Source organism: Egretta garzetta, unplaced genomic scaffold (genome assembly GCF_000687185.1).
Source record: "Egretta garzetta isolate BGI_Z169 unplaced genomic scaffold, ASM68718v1 scaffold374, whole genome shotgun sequence".
Taxonomy (NCBI): Eukaryota; Metazoa; Chordata; class Aves; order Pelecaniformes; family Ardeidae; genus Egretta; species Egretta garzetta.
Genome location: NW_009259419.1, coordinates 2,314,274 through 2,333,037, shown reverse-complemented (window position 1 = coordinate 2,333,037; position 18,764 = coordinate 2,314,274). Strand labels below are relative to the sequence as shown.

The following is an 18,764-nucleotide window of genomic DNA, read 5'->3' as shown; positions in this document are numbered from 1 at the left end:
AATAGAATTTGTTTGTGTGTGGAGAATTATCTTTCATACATACTCTGGTTTTCAATGAAGAAATAAATGCTGGCATTTCACTTCCCGTTATGAATATTGATCAAAACATTGACTGTTACTGTTTTGTATTATATTCTTGAGAGCATACATTTCTTGGCTCCTTAAAATGAGTTGTTTTTTTTTTCTTCTATGGTGTTATGGGGAACACCCTTCTTCCAAACAAGTGTAAGTACAATAATGTAAAATCAGCTTGAGAGAAGAGGCAGTGATGCATACAAATATATTGCACGTAGAACGCCTATCCCAAATTCTGATTACAGCCTCACAGTCATGAATAAACAAACTCTTGCAATTACTCTCAGCTAATGTTACCCTGACAACAGTATATATAACAAAATTCAGTAATCACTGCCAACAAAACCCCCAGTACAGCTAATGTTTCTGTTCACCAGGATGAAATACTTTCATCAAGTATTAAATCAACTCCAAATCATGAATCCTGTTTTTAATATTAGGATCAAAACTAATCAGTAAAGTGTAATTATTCATTCCAGTATAGGGAGAGAATTTGCTTTGACTTTCTTATTTATAAAATAGTGATATATAGAAGGGGAAGCTGGAGCATTTTACTGGTTATATAGTGGGGGGTCTATTGCTTGGTATCATTCTGGCAAGCGCAGCCAACGCAGAGCTCTGATAGGTTTTGGTGCAAGTTTCTGCTCACTCAGTTTTGCCAGTTCTGTGCGCGCTACTGATCTGGATATCAGAGGGTTGAGGAACAGCAACCTCCTGGGGGGGGAGCAGGAAAGAAAATTGGAAATATTTTTTGATTGAACTTACTAGGAGGTAAAAATTGTGCAATCCAGTACTCAAAAGCAGCAGGTCACATCCTGGTGTAAACGGGGTTCTGCTCCAAAATGCCAACAAAGTAAATACCCATTTAAATTAATTACTGGTGTGTTGCCTCCTCTGAGCTCTGATCTGCTGCGTAACCTCTGTTGTAATCTCTGTGATGATGAGATTCTGTGGATATTAGGTTTTATTTTCAAATTTTATTTACTTTTATGGAATCTTAGATGCCTTGATAAAGACTTGAATTTTTCCATTTTGGGGGAAGTCCTATCCAATTTAAAATGTTTCTGTACATTCAGCTATTCATATTTGGTGCTTAGCTTTCCAAGAGAGAGACCATTGAAATTGCAGTGTTTCTGAACACCAACACTTGTTAAATGCTAAAAGCCAATGTTAGTTAAGTGCACAAATAGCTTGTAAAACCAGTAACTTCCATTTAGGAGGAATACTTTTTTCATTTACATGTATTAAACTAATTCATTTTAATACGTAGTATTTCAGTTGACCAACTGAGATGGAAAAAGCAGGACCAACATACGACTCTTGCAGTTTTTTAATTGAAAAGGTGGTAAAGAGAATGAAGTCTGCTAAACCTTCCTTCTTGGAGGATACAATTCCTAGAAAGACAGCATTAATGCCCTTCTCTGCAGACGTTATTTCCTCTGTTTACTCAAATGCAAGTATGTGTTCTGCTTGATAGATAATATTCATTATCTTTGAAAATATAAAACTATTTGAATTCACTTGCTTTAGTACAGCTTAATGCATTTCTAAACCAAATCCCAATTTTAGCAAGGTGAAGTTTAATGTACTTCAAAGCAAGGAAAATAATACAATATTTTGTCACCAGTTGACAAAACAAGAAAAATGTAAGAAAGAAGGTGTTGTTTTTTGGTTTTTTTTTTAAATGTGCAAGACAGCTTAAACTTGCGTAGGTTTGTGTCTTCCTGCTTTGAATGTTGCTTGTGATCAATGTACAGCAGCAGGGTTTTTTATAAATACTTAAACCAGTTATTTTTATATTCTGTTTCCTGACTAGAATTATTGCTAAAATTGGTTATTTCTTTCAAAAAAAATTATTATTATTGGGTTAGTATCCCTCAGAAGTAAAATTACTGGATTTTATTTCCCCTCCCTTTGAATTTTAATAACTGAAGCTGGTGTCCTGCAAAATTAGTCTAATGACTTGCATTCTGTAGTAGCGATCCATAACTTGATAATGGAACTTTGGCATTTATTTCTTATCTGTAGTTGTGTTTCCTTTGTCTGTCCCGATTCGATGGGAAGGGAAGGAGGCAAGAGAACCTTGCAAAAGAATTGATATATATCACAGCCATCATCAGTGATATTGTATAGATGTCTGATTGGACTGGTATAGGTCTCTAACTTGTTTGAGCTGGTGTTGCTGGGTAAGTTTGTTAGAAAAATTTGAGGTTTTGGGATGATAGTCTGAATTGCCTTGTGGTAGGGGAGACTGGGGTAGGCATTTCTGCCCAGCTGAAGGGGGGATTCTAGCAGAAAACTCGGAGTCTTGATCTTAAATTTCATGCTTTGGATAGACAAGAAATATCCAGTGAAGGGGCTATTACTTGTGGAGGAAACCTTTTAAATAACACCTCTCCTAACTACAAAGAAGTAGCATGGCTATTTTTCAGTACAGCTAGTTCTTCATTTTATTAGCTCGTCCATGAATTTTTGCTGAGAGGTTTTCAGGCTTTCTTGGTTAGACTTCATACTGAAGTCTGTAATCTCCAGTTCAGACTTCTGTATCTTCTGTGTGTTTGTGAGGTTTGCTTTGCTTCTGTTAGCACCTGAAATACATCATCACGGCAGTGACACCTCCTGTAGGAATTCTGTTTGGCTCATTAGCTTAATCATCATGTAAGGTGAGGTAAAACGGGAGTCTGGGCTGAATTACAAGTAGTATTTCTGTGATGTTTTATTCAGTTGGAAATGGGAAAAATACATGTCTTTAAAAACTTCAATCTTTTTAGTCTAATAATGTTTGTGATATGAAGAGCAATCTTTTTTGTGCTTCTAGCGTAAGCTGCTGCTTTGCAGACATCAAACTGTTTTTCCTTGTTTATTTGGTCTTCATAATCAGAGTGGTGAATTATAACAAATGTTGTATCTAAACAGTAATCCTCGTCCTGTGATATGCTAGCAATAAATAAAATATTCTTAATAGGAAGTAGAGAGGAGAAAATTGATGGGATCTGCAGGTACAGTGGAATTTATCAACCAGGTATTCTGAGAAATGTCTCGAATCCTGGGGGACCACCAGAACAAAGTAAGTGTAGGTTGGTTAATTGCTGGACACCTTTTGGGCTGCAGCCCTTCAATACTTGGTCTAATTGAGATCTGGTGAATGTTGCTTAGCAGAAAAGATAGTTCAAAGTAAAAATCTTAGATTAGCCACACATCTCGTAGAAAATTATTCCATTGCTATTGAGTAGAGGCAGCTATCTCTTGGGAGTGGGTTGTTAAAGCTTGAGCCGGTACTAGCTGAAATAATAAAAAGTAAAGCTGAACTCTGCTTAAGAAGAGAATTATTCTAGTGGCTGAAGGATAGGACAGATTTTCTCTAGGGTTTACCGTTAATGAATCAGCTCTCTTCCTTTCACATGGTTCTTCACTGACTCACAAAACCCTAAAGAAAGGTGATGGTGGGGAAGTCCTTCTGAAAGACTGCTTTGCTCTTCAGTTGCTGGCAGCAAGGCAGAACCAATCATAGGACTGAATGTTTTAAAAAATTCTAGGTGTTAATTAAATAGTGTAATCATTATTTTTTTCCTTCTACAGTTCTAATAGTAGTTGAAAAAACTACTATTGCACTGGGTATGCAATGAGTATTTTTACCTTTGGTTTATGGATTATTTTGGCTTACAACATTTCTCTTCATAATTTTCTTTTTTTTTTTTCTCCTTAAACAGCAAGACCATTTACAAAATTGGTAAAGGAAATGCAACTCCATCGAGATGACTTTGAAATTATAAAAGTGATTGGAAGAGGTGCATTTGGTGAGGTAAGAGATTTTTACTCTCAGTTGTAGTAACGTAACTTCCGTTGTGTGTGCATCTTAATTATTGCTATAATTGACCTGTACTTGTCCTAAAGACAAAAGGTTCACACAGGTGTGTTAAAATACTTCCCAATGTGGGATGTAGCTAGGTACTAGCAAAAGGTCCCTTTGAAGCAGGGTATTAGTGTCTGGTTCTGCCATTTCTGCAACTGGCTCATTCTGACTTCAGCGTAGGAAAACAAGTGTCTCTTCAATATGTGCATCAACAGGGTGGTCCCACCTAGCAGCTGCACAGCTGAATTCGGGATCTCTTCTCCCACTTGCCATATGTACTCTTCTGTGCTGCTATAATTTAACACAGAACCGGGCTGCTTCTATGGTAGGAACGCGGAGGCTGCTCCACCCATCTGCCCGTCTCTGTAGCAATCTGGTAATGCAGAAAGACGCATTTGGCTGCCTCAAAGGCTGTTCCCTGTCATCTTTGAAGATCAAAGGCTGCTGGATCTGTTTTTTGGACAGCAAGTTGAATCATGCTGGGATGATAGGAACGCCTTGTGTTTTGAGGACTCGCCAGTCCCAGGACCCTGGACTGCAGCTTTACTTCGTAATATGCTTGATGAAAGTCCCATCAGTCATAGAAGTCTGACAGGGCTTGCCACTGGCAAAAGCATTCATGAGCATGTCCCCTCCAGTAGGCACAGGATACCTGAGACTTCTGGAGAACCTCAAAACCAACTCTTTCAGCATTTAAGTACATGCTAAATAATTTCTAGAAGTAAAAATACCCTTAGATTTCTTTCAGGAAGCTTCTTATAAGTGGTACCACACTAAAGTCAAATGTAGTGACAGCCATTAGTGGCTCACTTCAGCCCATTAGCACTTGGTTACAACTGCTGCTGCCTGTGACTAAGGCTAGGCTTCCTTACCTTCATGTGGTGGTGTCTCCATGGAGAGCAGGACTTCCTTCCAAGCACAGTGTGCCTTGGGCACGTCAACCTCTTCCACATAGGGTTTGATTATGGGCAGAGGTATCACAGGTGGACCAGAAACTAAGCTAGAAAAATGCCAGGACCCTACTCGACCTAGGTTCAGAAAGCAATGAGGTTTCAGTGTGCGTATGCACTTGGTAGTGGGTGAAGTAATAGCTTCATATCCACATAATTTCCTAAGACAGAAATTAGTGTTTCAAGAACAACTCTTCATCTGTACCATCAGCTAATGATGTGGTGAGGTAACATGTAGTTCACGGGTAATCATTGTGAGCATAGCTGCTGAAGGAACTTTTAAGTATTTTAAGTAAAATGTCCAGATAAATAGTAACATCTTGACCTGTAAGACAAAAGTTCACTTTCTAGTGGATGTTGAACTTGATGAGTTGCAACATTTGTTACAAAAAAGGAAGTGTTATCTTAGGGTCATGGAAATACTGCATGAAAATCAGTTGGCTGTTTCACTTGAGTGTTTGTTCTTTAGCTGGTGTGTATTATTTGAACATGGCTTTTAGACAGAAAAGCTACTGCAAAGAGCTGGAGAGGAAAAAGCAGAAATGGGAAAAAAATTGGTAAGTCTTAAGGAAGGGCTGAAAGCTACAAATTAAGCCCAGAAAAGATGTCTGAGCAGAGAGGTTTATTAGTAGATAAAAGGCCTATAGAGAATCACAACAGTAGTTGCTAAGTGTCTACCCCTCCATTAAGGTTTTGATTCAAAGTGGTAGCACAGTTTTGAAGAGGGTGCCCCTAATTACTGCAGAATTATTTAGCTATGCGTGAGCTGGATTTCTTTCGGAGGAAACTAAACCAGAACCTCCATTCCAGGTGTGCACCAAATGTGCTTCTGGCCCCAAGCAGTACGTAAGAATCACTCACTGGATTTGACTCTCCTAACAGCTTCAAAGCATGTTTGGTCCAGGAGACCAGGCTAGATAACAGTCTGAAGCAAAATTCCTGAACTGCATATAGTATAGATGGGAAGGCTCAGCACGGGCTATTTTCATCTGTTGTTCTGGTCTTGCTATGCCAAATTGGTTGCTGTAGTGGCTGTGACCACTGATATCTGAAGAATTTCAGATTAGAGTTTTAGCAGTTTGTCTTTTGGTGAGATTAGAAATGGTTTCTGGATCTTTTTAGAATTAGACTTGTGAATGCTATAGCTATCAAAAATGGTTTCGGGTCAAGGGAACCTTTTATAGCAACTTGCAGATGGAGTCAATGTTGGGAATGCCTTCACACAGTATAACTTTAAGGAAGGGCTGTTTTCCATAGTATTTTCTCTGTTCTTTTTCAAAAATATGCTCTTCTCCACTTAAGGAATTGACCAACTGGAAGTCTCCGTACAACAGCAGGTGAAGAATTTTATATGAATTTCAAGAGACTTCAGTTTATACTTGTTAGGGGGTTTAGGGTGACCTTTCTTAGCTTTGGATCAAGAGTCTTAAGGTGTATAAAAGATACAAATTCTGGGTGGAAACTTGTATTATTAGTGTTTGGAGTGCCTGAATCAACAATGTCTGTCAAATTCTTTCATTTGGAAAAGCTTGAAACTTAACTAAAGCAGTTCATACATCCCATCCCCCCCAGTGGAAATGAAATTTCACAGAAGTGAAATGAGAAAGTATCTTAATTTCATCCTTCTGTTAGAGCTGTGAGTGCTCACAGAGTCAGTGGTGTTAGTTATCTGTCAGTATCACATTGTCTTGTTCATCTTTTAATTATAAAAGTTTTAGTTTATAATTCTAGCAGCTTGAAACTCTTTGATCAGTTTAAATTATGTGGGAATTATTGATTTTAAGTTCATTATACTTTAATCTCACTTGCCAGGGAATATTTCGTGCTTTTTGCTTATGAATGAATCCTTTGACCCTTGTGTATACTACACTGCTATAACTGCCAAATATTATTAAAAAAAAGCATTATGAAATAGTAATTATACAAGAGTTGGCATTCCATAATAAGAAAATAAAATCTAGTTTCTTGAGAGGGACTTGTGGCATCTGACTTGTATAAAGCAAGAATTCAGAAAACTGAACAGGGGAGCTGTAAATAATTTTTCCATAGTACGTTCATACATACATAGGAATTATGTTAGAAATTAGTTGACGGGTTTCTAGTGTTATAAGGTTATTCATTAGTTCTTGTTTAAAAAAAAAACCAAACACTGTATTTCTGCTAGAAATAAATTTTAAAAATACCTATAAAATATTGCTAGAATGCATAAAGAAATTAATCAAAATTAAACTAAATTTATTCCTATTGGAATTAAGTAGTTTAAATTAAACACTGAAGAGCTAAACAAGTCAGACTTCAAAAACGATGAAAACTACATTCCATTCTTCTCAGTTTAGCTACTTTGGACTTTCTGAAGAACGCCAGGGGCTTTAGTCTTACCAAAGAACTTTTGCATAAATCAGTAGCTTTGAAGAAAGATTGCTTATAAACAAAATAAAGGCATGATATTAGTTATTAGTCAGGATCAGTGGTTAATTTTTGCCACACAATATGTAAGCCAAGGGAACAGGGTCTTTGACTGGAGAGAGGACTGATACCATATCTGAGCTTGTCCCTGTGAACACAACTGCAAAATCGGTATCTAATTTAAGGGAGATAGATATGATCACCAGTACATATCTGTACTGGCATGTCAGTGCCTTTTTTTTCTTTATCCTTTTCAAACCAGCAGAACTCAACCTCGTTCTTTACACTTTTTCCAGGAATAAGAGGACAGAACCCCACTGGAAATCCAAAACCGCCTGAGTGAAAGTTCTTACAGCATGGGAGAGCTGAGAAAGCAAGATAAAAAATGTTTCTTAGGATTATTATTATTATGCTAGGGCAGAAATAGCCTAGTTCAGAACCTAGAGATTTCTTCTCTAGTCACCTGCCAAATTCTTCTTTTCTCATAAACTAAGCCAGTTACTTTGCATGCAGGGTAAACTGAATGTCCTTTACAGCAATATTTAGGGCTCTGACTCCTGGAGTCACTAGCTTGAGAACATAATTATGGGTTTTTTTTTCAGAAGTTTCATAATTATGAAGAAAAGTTTGAAATTTTCTTTGAGTGCAGGACAGTTAGAATAGCATACAATTTGAAATACTAGCTGCAAGAAGGATAAAATTGCTCATGGCTCTTCCTCATCTCCTAAGGTGTATTCGCCTGCGTGTATACCCAGCTGGGTGGAACATTTTTGTGAATGCCCCAATGTTACTTTCACTCTTTCTTTTTTGCGGGCCGTATAGGCAGAGGGGCAGCCTCCATGAGGAATAAAACTAATAATAATTAGAAGGCCTCTGAAATAAGATCAGAACTAAAATGGTTTTCTTAATTCAGTTTCTGTCTTTGTAGAAAAGAATGAGTATGTTGTGTAGGGTGAAATTTTTTGTTAACTAGTGAAAATACACATTCTTTAGGAGAAGATTTAAAGAATATGAGCACAGAGTAGAAAACTACTCCAGCTCTTAGACTTTTAAAAAAACCACACCAAAACAAAGAACCCAAACCCAACCTGTGGCTTGAAGTTTGCATGTGCCTGACTACTCCTTCCGTCTAGAAACACTGTGGACCATTATTTGAAAGGAAATAAAACCCTGAGAACCTGCGCTTGGTGGGATCCTGCCTACCTGAGAAACTTCTGCCAGCCTAAGCAGTGCCTTCGGTGTGCTTGGTGTTTGCATGCCATGGGAACTGGGAGTACTAGTGCTACAGCATGCTGAGAGGGATGGGAGGAGGATGCTGTGTATGGGGACTGTCTGGCTCTCAATACTTGCACTTGCTCCTTTGCAAGCTTCATCTGACCTCTTAGTAGTGAACTTGTAAGTCTAAGATACTTTTTCTCATTTTGTGTCAAGGACCATGTAGGCACACTGCTGTAGATTAACACATTTCAATGAAGAACAGTTGTTGAAGGAAGAACTGTGTCAAGACACACCTTGTTTGAGAACTTGGATTGTATAATGTGGCTGACACCTCCTGGAAATTTGGCAGCATGGGGCTGAAACAATTGTTTTCCTTCCCTTGTTTGTTAGCAAGGATTTCTTGAATGGGCAACACTTACTGTGGTTGCAGCGGAAGGGTGGAACTGCTTGGTCTTGCTTAGCACAAAAATAACTAAAACTTCTAATGCGCCCCACCTAAGTATTACTGCTCTGGATGGATTAGAAGCACCTTTTCATATGAATGCTGTTGTGTACAGACTTGATCTGTGTAGTATTTAGTAATAGAACATGTCACCTCGGCTCAGGATGCTTAGTCAGAGTCTTAGCTGGAATCAAGAGACTAAAAATCTGATCCCCTTTGTACCATGGGTTTCTGATGAATTACGTGGTTCCTAATGAGAGAGATACTGGCTGAGGGTGCAGTGAGACTCAAAGTGAATGTGCAAAACCTAAGCTTCCTGCGGACAGTCGTGTTTGGCAATGCGACACAGAGCTGTTTGTGCCTTCTCCACCTTGTAATTGCAGCTGTAGGGTACTGAGTTTAATGGTTTTTTTGTACTTCTAGAAATTAACCTGGGGCACAGTGAGCCTACAGACTGCAATTAAGGCTGCCTCACCTATTCAGAAGCTTTGGTGATTGGTATTAGGTATCCAGCAGCAACTGCGCCTTCCTGTGTTGTAGATTAACAGAATTCCTAAGTATTGCACACAACATATGACACTTTTCGTCCAGCTATTCAAAGAGTCAAAGCTTTCAGAATACGATGCAGAAGAAATATTTAATTAGCTTTGCTTTTCCATAGTCCGCTCTTCACACACAAAAAAAAAATATTATCAAAGCAAGCTATTTTCTGCTGTGGAAATGGACAAAGAAAGAAGCTGCTTTATTTTGAAAATGCTTCAAAAGAGCTGGTTTCTATCTTAGTCGTCCCCAGCTCTGTGTCTGTTTGTATGGCAGCACCAAGTTACCTTGGTGACGGGCAGGTTGCAAGGAGCTGGGGAGACGCGGTTCATTGTAGAGCCACTGCGAGAGCAGCCATTTGTCTCTGCCATCCCCCCAATTGCTGAGGAAGAGCCTAGGTGTTATTTGGGGCCTTTATTCTTCTTTTGCAGAACCTTTCTGGCTGGCACTTGTAAGTTATTTCTTATTTGCATGACATGAAGATCCACACAGTGTGTTCAAAAAAAATGATTTTGCTTTGGAAATGTGCACCCATGGCATATGAACCCTACCAAAAGACACTCCGGTTGCTCATTTTAAATGTAAAATAGATATAAAAAACCTAATAGAGCAGTCCAGACCAGTTTTTCCTCAAAGATGCGGTATTAAAACTGTTAACTAATGAGCTATATATCAAAGACTTTTCATATCTGAGAGTGTCAGGAGGATGAAGCAGTTCCTGCAGTGTTTTTTCGGTAGCTAGTGTCCAAGGTACCAATAGCATCAGACAGAAATAATAGAGTAGAAGTGGCATATACAAGCTTTAACTGCGGGAAATGACTGTAATATTCAATTATGAATCTGGTAATAAGACATTACAGATAGATTGTTTACATCTGAAATGACATTTTGTCTCTTCTCGCAGTTGAAAGGCTTGTCTGAAATCTCTGCTCAAATGTCTAAAGCCATTCCAAGTTCCTGCCAAAGGTTAATTCATGGTAATTTTACACGATTTTATCCATGTAATTTTATTGCCCATTAGCCTAAGCAGATTTTTATCTTTTATCATCCTTGTTACTGATGTCCTTTCTTCCGATTTTATTTGCAGGTAGCAATCATATCCACTTTTTTACACCCCCCCCCCCTTTTTTTTTTTAAACAATCAAAGCTTTTTCTATTCCCACGGTAGTATGAGAGCCTCTTTAGTTCCCTGATCACCTCAGTAGCCCTCCTTCATTCACACCTGCTCCAGATAAAGTTTATTTCTCTGGGGTGTGGCTGTGTGTGGAGTTTCCACCGAGTTTGTATTTCTACAAGGCAGTAACACTTACCCCTCCCTAGTGCTGAGTACCTGCCTATGGATTCCAGCGGTTGCCTTTTTCTTAACTACCTGTCATTGCGAGCTGATTGCACGAGGTTTATCACCTATATGTCGGGGTGGTTCTTTTCAGCTGAGAACTTTTTGCATTTGAATTTCACCTTATCCCTGAAAGTCCAGTCCTTGAGGATAAGTTTTACCTGAAACTTCAAGGTGCCGTGAGCATTAATAGTGTGTTAGGTGGCTTTTTTATCTTTGCTTTGAAACTAATGCCAGCATGGTTTCCATGAAGCTGAACATCAAAGAATTTATAAACTTTCCAGTAGGAAGTCTTTCTTTAAAACTATTTTAATCGTTTTTTGGAAATTCAGTCTTGCATTTAAATGGTTTCTGCACTTTCTTAGGCTATGCTTATCGTTTACATAAAAGAAAATTTGTAACTCGATCCTGCTTACTGCTGCTGCTCATGTCACTTGGGGTCAGAGTACAGCGGGAGGAAGTTCTGTCCTGTTTGTAGAGGCTGCTTTGGCTCAGATTCCCACCCTGTAGATTTCATCGGGGCATGAGGAAAGGTGGAACTTGACCTAGGCTGGCTTTGCACCTTGTAACTCTAAATGTCAATATCAAGCAGCTTTGGAAGATGAAAATGCAGCAAAATCCTTCTGTAAAACAATTCAAGAAGCAAAACACTAGCTCTTGCCAAAGTCTAAAAATGTTATTTTAGCTATATTGGTTCCCATTTTATTTTATTGCAATACAAGGGAAGCAGAGCTTTGAGGCAAAAAGCACTGGAAGAAACTGGATGGCAGGAGTAATACAAATCTGATAGGGTGCTGTACGTGTAGTTACCATGGCTGGCTCTCACTTATGCATTAGCCCCAGTTCTCATACCTTTTTTTGACATAAATATGTATTAAGTTGGTTGAAGTGTAGGCGCTAGGATTCATTAGGCTTTCTGAGGTCCTTGAGGAAACAGACTTGATCTTTATTGCAGAGTCCTTGTTGCCGTCAATCTCGAGCATGACGAGTGACAGTGACAGTAATCAAATCAGCTGGTGACAGCTGAGACCCACGGGGGCTTGCCTGGGAGGGGGGGCTGCAGTGGCACGGGAACCCCTGTGCCTGGAACTTTTCCTTATCGGTGTAATAAGACTTGGTAAAACAGAAACACCTAAATCTCTCTACCAAACCACTCTGTGATTGTTGAGTGTTCGGAACCTTCAATTCTCCCTTCAAACCTAGCATAATGAGATGCAAGTTGGGTAAGTTTTAACTTTCTTAATTTGACACAGGTATCAAAGATGTTCTGGGTCAAAGGTGTGTGGATTAGTTAGCCCACACCCCATCGCTTTGGCCAGGTAGAGAGGTAGGAAAAGCCCAAGGCCAGAGCAGAGCTGAAACCCTCCCAGCTTCCAGCGGCTGAGGGGCCAGGGACACCTCTTAACTCAGTGGCTAGAAGCCTCTGAGACTTCTGCTGCATTTGTTACTCATGTATTAAGCAGTACTTAAATACTCTCTGAATACTTAGGTGCCCACAGCAGCCCGTGGCTGAGTTCCAAAACTGCTGTGTGACGATAATACTTCCTTAATCTTACTACCTTTTTGTTTTATTTTATGCTTTTCAATTTCTGTGTTATGAGAAACAGCAAATAATTGTTCTTTGTTCATCTTCTCCGCAACATTCATGGTTTTATATGCCTATCATAACTGTTATCTCTTCCAGGCCTGGAATATTTTAGGTTATTAAAGCTTCTTCTTCAGAAGAAGATTTTATACTTCTGCTTGTGCCTTTTTTTTTCCTTTCATTATCCTTAGCATAATTTTTTTTAACTTCTATTACAGTGTAAGATGTAATAGCCTTGGAAATGAAGAATGAGCATCAAAATTAAATCCTGGTCTTTTACAGTCTGCATAACATAAGCACTTGTTCAGCCAGTAGACTTTTAGACTTTGAAGATAGAAGCAATGCTTTTGTTCTTAAAGTAGGCATTTGCAGCAGTCTACAAATCTGTGCCCTTTGGAATACCTCTGAACACCGACTGAGTATTTTTTCTTACATTAGCAGATGTGGTGGATTGGTATGTAGTGTAAGAGCCATCATACTTAAAACCTGACATCTTGCATGGCTAGCACGACTGTAGTACAAGAGGTTGCTGTTTGATCTCGCAAAGTGGTCAGTGTGGTTATTGTAATTGAATTTGAGGTATGCCAGAGAAAGAGGAATTAATACAAAAGTAAGAAAAAACAGCTACACCACAGCATCTCCGAAGCAGCCAAAGCGTTATGTGACGAATGTAAACTTAGAAATACTGCCATCTGATGAAGAAAGTAGAAGCAAGCTGATGAGGAACTGCTGAGGTGTTTTATGGAACAAAGGGTGTAGGATTTTTTTGCAGTATTGCAAAAATATTCTTGCTCATAATGTACTGACTTTATCAGGACATGATTTAGTTTGTCCTGCCCTGGTTCAGTACAGACATCAGTGAGGTTTGGGGTTTGCATTTCTGTTTGTTTGTTTTCTTAAAAAAAAAAAAAAAAAAAGTCCTAGTGATTAGAATGGGTTGAGGAATCAGGTCTAGTCAGGCCAAAGCTCTGTTACTTCTTGTGAGGCATCTTGTCCCCATCCTTGGAGGTATTTAAAAGAAGGATAGATGAGGTGCTTAGGGATATGGTTTAGTGGTGGGATGGCAGGGTTAGGTTAACGGTTGGACTCGATGATCTTAAAGGTCTTTTCCAACCAAAGCGGTTCTATGATTCTATCTTCTGCACCTTGCACGTTTCTTTTCAGAGGTAAAATTCTTGGGGAATTACCTATCTTGCTGTATGGTTACACGACTTTTTCTGCTGGCACAAGCAGCTGTCCCATTGTCCCCCTTAGAACTAAAGCAGCAATGTGTTTACTGGTGCCATAACTTAATAACGAGTTATGGTGAAAATATGAGTCAAATTTCCTTTTATTCATTTCACTTTTTCTTCCACAGAAAACAACTCTCTTCTTCCAGAAAGTTTAAATTGGGCTTTTTTTAAGCAATCCTTTCGGTAGAAAATAAATAGCACAAATATAGATAGCAACTGGAGAATCGCTAAATAGGTCCTGCAGATTTGGCTTTCTTTTTCTTTTTTCTTTTCTTTTTTTCTTCTTTGTCCAGGCCTGTTCTCATTCACCACTTTCTGTTCTAATGTTTGCACAGCTCCTCAGCTGTGCGCGTTCTCTGCGATGCCAGGCTCCCATCACTCCTCAGCAGCTGAGCATGCTTCAGAGTTCACTGGCCTGCAGTGCTTCCCGAAAGTGATGGCCTTGGATAAAGTGCAGTGGATGCATATCTGGGTTTTGATTTGTGCACTATATTTGTACTTAAATGGCCAAGCAGTTCTGATGTTCTAATGTGGTGTAATGAAACCTGAATGTTGCTACTTCAGGGCTTGCAGAGCTACACTTGCAGATTGCTTCTGCCCCAGAGCTTTTGTTGGCCTGCAGCAGGTAATTGCGCTCAGTTTGCTCCGTCCCTTCAGGGGAGATGGGGGTATTTCCTGAGCCATCATATTCTGTATGGAACAGAGCTTAAAGTGTATGGCAGGTAATGTCAACATCTCGCGGTTTCCCAAAGCTTTTAACGTGCAGTTTGACCTACCTTCCGCCTTCAGCTGTATCAGGCAAATAGTTCAATTAAGTGTGTGCAGAGAGGTTGTTACAATGGCTTTTAAGTGCAAGGCCGTGAGGAGGACAGGAACAAAGCCAAATGTTTTAGGCCATTACCGAAGGTCAGTGTTGAGCAGTTCCGTCTGTCCCAAAGAACCTCGTGTGTTCAGGTGTTCTCATCTTACTCATCCTTCCCCTGCAACACGAGCTGTGTCTGTGGGAGGTGTTTGTAGGCCACGAGACACTGGGATGTAATGTAGATGTGGATGTTCTATGTGGCCTGCAGAAACTGCTTCTTCATGCTAGGTCTTTCCCAGCTGCGTTTAGGGCCAGGTTCCCATGTCTTCCCTGTGATGGGTGCCTGCTAGTTGTTTTCTGAAGATACGTTTCCATTCTGTGACCCTGTCTGCAGGTGTGTGCTAGGTGTTGCTCATCTGGTATGTGACATGGTGAGTGGAGCTTCACACGATGAGGGGTGGGAGGCTTAGGTGTGCATCTGCAGAGTCAGGTGTCTGTCTAAATGTGAATATCCCATTCTTGTGTTTAATGGAGGAGCAATTGTCCCCTTGCCCCTCATCTGGAGCTTCTTTTCTGGTAAGGTGCAGGGAGGTATTAATTTCCCTCTTCCCTCCTCAGGACTTCTGACTTTTTATAGTGTTGCTCTGCTTGACGCAGTATTCCCACGTTGTTTTATAGTTAGTGTTGTCTTAGGGTTGCTGCAGATCCTGAATCCCTTATAGATAAGAGTTTTTAAGCAACAGAAGAGGTGAGCTGATGCGATTCCTGTTACTTTTCCCATTGCTATTTAGAGCTCTGTTAAAAGCAGTGAAAGCTGGTTGGTTTTCTACTTCTGAAATAGAAACAAGCTGAGAAGCAGCAGAAATATTCAACCAGTCCATGTATAGTCCTGTGAAAGTGTTGCTGTCTTAGTCGTGATGCCTGCTCTTCTTTGCCAACTGGAAGAATTTTGTGGAAATGATGGCTTTACTACAAGAAGAATTAGTTTTGGTCTTGGAGAATACAAGTCTTGGTCTTTGCATTCCTAAGCCTTGAAGTTTCTGTATTCTGTTTTTTCTTCCACTGTACGGCTATGTGCACAACTACTGTTCATAATAGACCAGTCTGAGCAAGTCTAATACACAGGATGCATAGTAAAATGCTTCAAGCAAAATGATGAATAAGTAAATGAATACTGTTTTTGCTTCTTTTTAAATATCTGCATACAGTACACAAAAGCATGCTAATTTGCAAATATCTTTCAAGTTTCTGAAACATGAAATGTGAAAACAAATTAGTCAAATATAGTGTATTCCTATTGACAGCAGCCTTCCTTGTTTTCACAGGCTGCGCTTTTAAATGTTGCCTCACTGGCTGAAGGCATGGTGTACAAGCATCGCTTGTTCTTGGCAAACAATGCAGCTTTACTACGCATCTTCATATGAAAAGCTTCATACTCCTCCTGTATCATCCCCTGTGTACTTGATCATGAGCGCTTGACCACACATGGTGTGCTGTGCATCAAGTACCTAGTAGTAGTGTAGGAGGAATATAGGAGTGAATCATAGAATCATAGAATCGCTTTGGTTGGAAAAGACCTTTAAGATCATCGAGTCCAACCGTTAACCTAACCCTGCCATCCCACCACTAAACCATATCCCTAAGCACCTCATCTATCCTTCTTTTAAATACCTCCAAGGATGGGGACTCTACCATCTCCCTGGGCAGCCCATTCCAGAGCCTGACAACCCTTTCAGTGAAGAAGTTTTTCCTAATATCTAACCTAAACCTGCCCTGGCGCAGCTTCAAACCATTCCCCCTCGTCCTATCATCTGTTACCAGGGAGAAGAGGCCGACTTCTCCCGAGGTGAAGACTCAAGCTGTGATTTATCAATGTGTGAACTGATCGCTGATGACTCCTTAGTAACTTATTTTATTAATATTTTGTTAATATTAAGCTGATTAAATACTACATTTCTCTGACCATGCTTTTGTGTGAATATTAAGTTGGTTAAATACTGTATTTATCTGACCATGTTTTTTATTAAATAAAGATATCTTACTATTTCAGGTTGCAGTTGTTAAAATGAAGTGTACAGAGCGCATTTATGCAATGAAAATTCTAAACAAATGGGAAATGCTTAAAAGGGCAGAGGTAAGTAATACGGTTCTCTAACGCGGAGAATTTTTTAAATGGCATTAGGAAAATTACATTGAAGCTCTTCCAGATTAGGAAGAATTATTTCATGAGCATAGGAGCTTCATTCTTTTTTCTTTTTTTCTTAAGCTGTTTTAATGCAATCAAGTCTGACAGTCCCTTCCAGGCATCTGTTGTTCTCAGCATTACTGTGTGTTCGTTTACCAGACAGTCTGCCCTAGTTCTTACCCTGAATTTATTGGCCAGATTTTTGTTTACAATAAAGGCAAGTTAAAGACTACATGAAAGCTGAGATTGGTGCTACTATGACTTTCACAGCTGTATACAAAAACATTATGAAAAGGTCTTTTTTTCTCTTGCGTTCAGAAAGCATACATTAAGGAGCTTTACATCCCACAGTTTGTAACAGGATTTGTATAACTGGTGAAACTATAACTAAATAATTTGGAATTGCGGATTCAGATTCTAAAAGAAAATGTGTCAAAAGGTAAATCTGTTTTAAAAGGGTATTTTTGATGAAAGGAGATGCACATTGTCACAACAAATTACTCAAATGTGAATGGGTACTTCGCAGATTAGGAAAGGACCTGCTGAGAATATGCCATGGGAAGTGGCATATTCCTAGAATACCTACTCTTGCACTGTAGAGGAAAACTTTATGGCAAATGTAATATTACATAAATCAGCAGTTAAATGAGCAATAGATTTTAGGGGGAATTTCATGTAGTCCATCGATACTTGCAGCAGTTCTGTTCGGGGAGAAGGCTAGCAGCTTGCTGAGGACTGAGCCTGCTGGCCTTTCCCTGTCGCATTCTTCTGCCCCCTTCCTGACACCTCCTCCTGCCCAGCCTACCCTTCCCAGTCCCTCCCTTCCTTTCAGTGAGTCAGTGCCAGCTCTTTTCCTGTGAATAAATCTCCTCTGGCTTGCTAAGCCCCTCTTCACCACTGTGCTTGCCTAATTTAGTCGCATTCCGTCCATCGGTCCATGCCCTGCGTTACGCCCCAGCCACTTGGCTGTTCTTGGAGCTGTTGGGAGAGTTCACGCTCCTGGCTGTGCTGCATCAGTGATTCTGCATTAAGCCTTCCCCTGTATGGTGAAAATTTGGTGCCCTTTCTAGACAGGTTTCAGTTGAGTTAATTCATTGGTCAATATAGAATTGTTTCACACCCAAATGCTTGTAGGGGCCTCCCAAACTCTAACAGAAATACAGCTATGCTGGCTTACTTCAGTCACTTTAAAAAAGTGACTTAACTAAATGGGCTACCTAAATAACTGAAACTTCTACAGGTAGAGATGTCCTGAGAAGACAGCTGTTTACAAATTGTCTTCCAATTACACGACTAACTCCTATTACCCTCTTGGGCAGGCAAGAGGTGGAAGAGGGTTATCCACCAAGAAAGAGTTACAATGAGCAATCGTTTTCCCAATACATGCTTAGGACAAGTAAACCAGTCCAGTTAAGTTCTCTCTACACTGATTTTCCCCATCCACAAAGGATAATAAAGGAACCATCTTCTCTGCCGTGCTCCTTTGTCTTTTCCCGTTTGGTTTGCTTGCTTGATTTGGCTTTTCTGGATAAGCAAGACTTTATAACCTGCATATCAAGTTCATAAAACATCTGGGTGTTAAAATTTCCCAAATGTGGTAAAACTTGTTATTTTCTAAAGCCAAGCCTGCAAGAATACAGTAGCCTCTTAAGTGGGCGGTTCCACTGAAAAGCAGACTTTGGGTGTTTGGTTATCCACTGTATGAGTGGTCTAAGCAGCACGACATTATACTGGTTTACGTTTGTTTTGTGAACTGTAATATGAAACGTTTTATAACTTACTTAAACATAGCAAAAAAATTATCTAAACACTGCTTATTTGTGCACTAGCTGCAAGAGAAACCCCTCATGGACGGAAGCCACTAAAATACAGGAAAGATTAGTGAATATCAGCTGACATCCGTAAATGAGTGGCAAGCAAAAATAGGCATGCCATTTATGTTGATAAGGTGGACCACTTGTATTTGTTGTTCTGACAGCAAAATACACAGTCGCTAGTGTATTACTGTTGACAGTTCCAAATAAGTCCTGACTGGCTGATTAGGAAGCCTGTCATGCTTTTTCAAGGCACATCTCAGCCTTTTAAGCTAATGTAAGCAGAAAAGGAGGGGTTTATACTTTGAATTCATGATGCAAGGGGT

General features: G+C 39.6%; 1 protein-coding gene across 9 annotated transcripts in view; it reads left to right on the top strand.

Annotated features, from left to right (window-relative positions):
- The window catches only part of CDC42BPB (CDC42 binding protein kinase beta), a 74,974-nt gene that overhangs the window by 4,507 nt on the left and 51,703 nt on the right, over window positions 1-18,764 (top strand). For all 9 annotated transcript variants that reach the window (XR_004841723.1, XM_035892449.1, XM_035892453.1 and 6 more), the window contains exons 2-3: window positions 3,786-3,877; window positions 16,490-16,573. Coding sequence is in view for 8 of the 9 variants with exons in the window: in XM_035892449.1 (XP_035748342.1) it covers window positions 3,786-3,877; window positions 16,490-16,573 (176 nt within the window). In the remaining variant the exon portion in view is untranslated. The remainder of the gene's footprint in view (window positions 1-3,785; window positions 3,878-16,489; window positions 16,574-18,764) is intronic.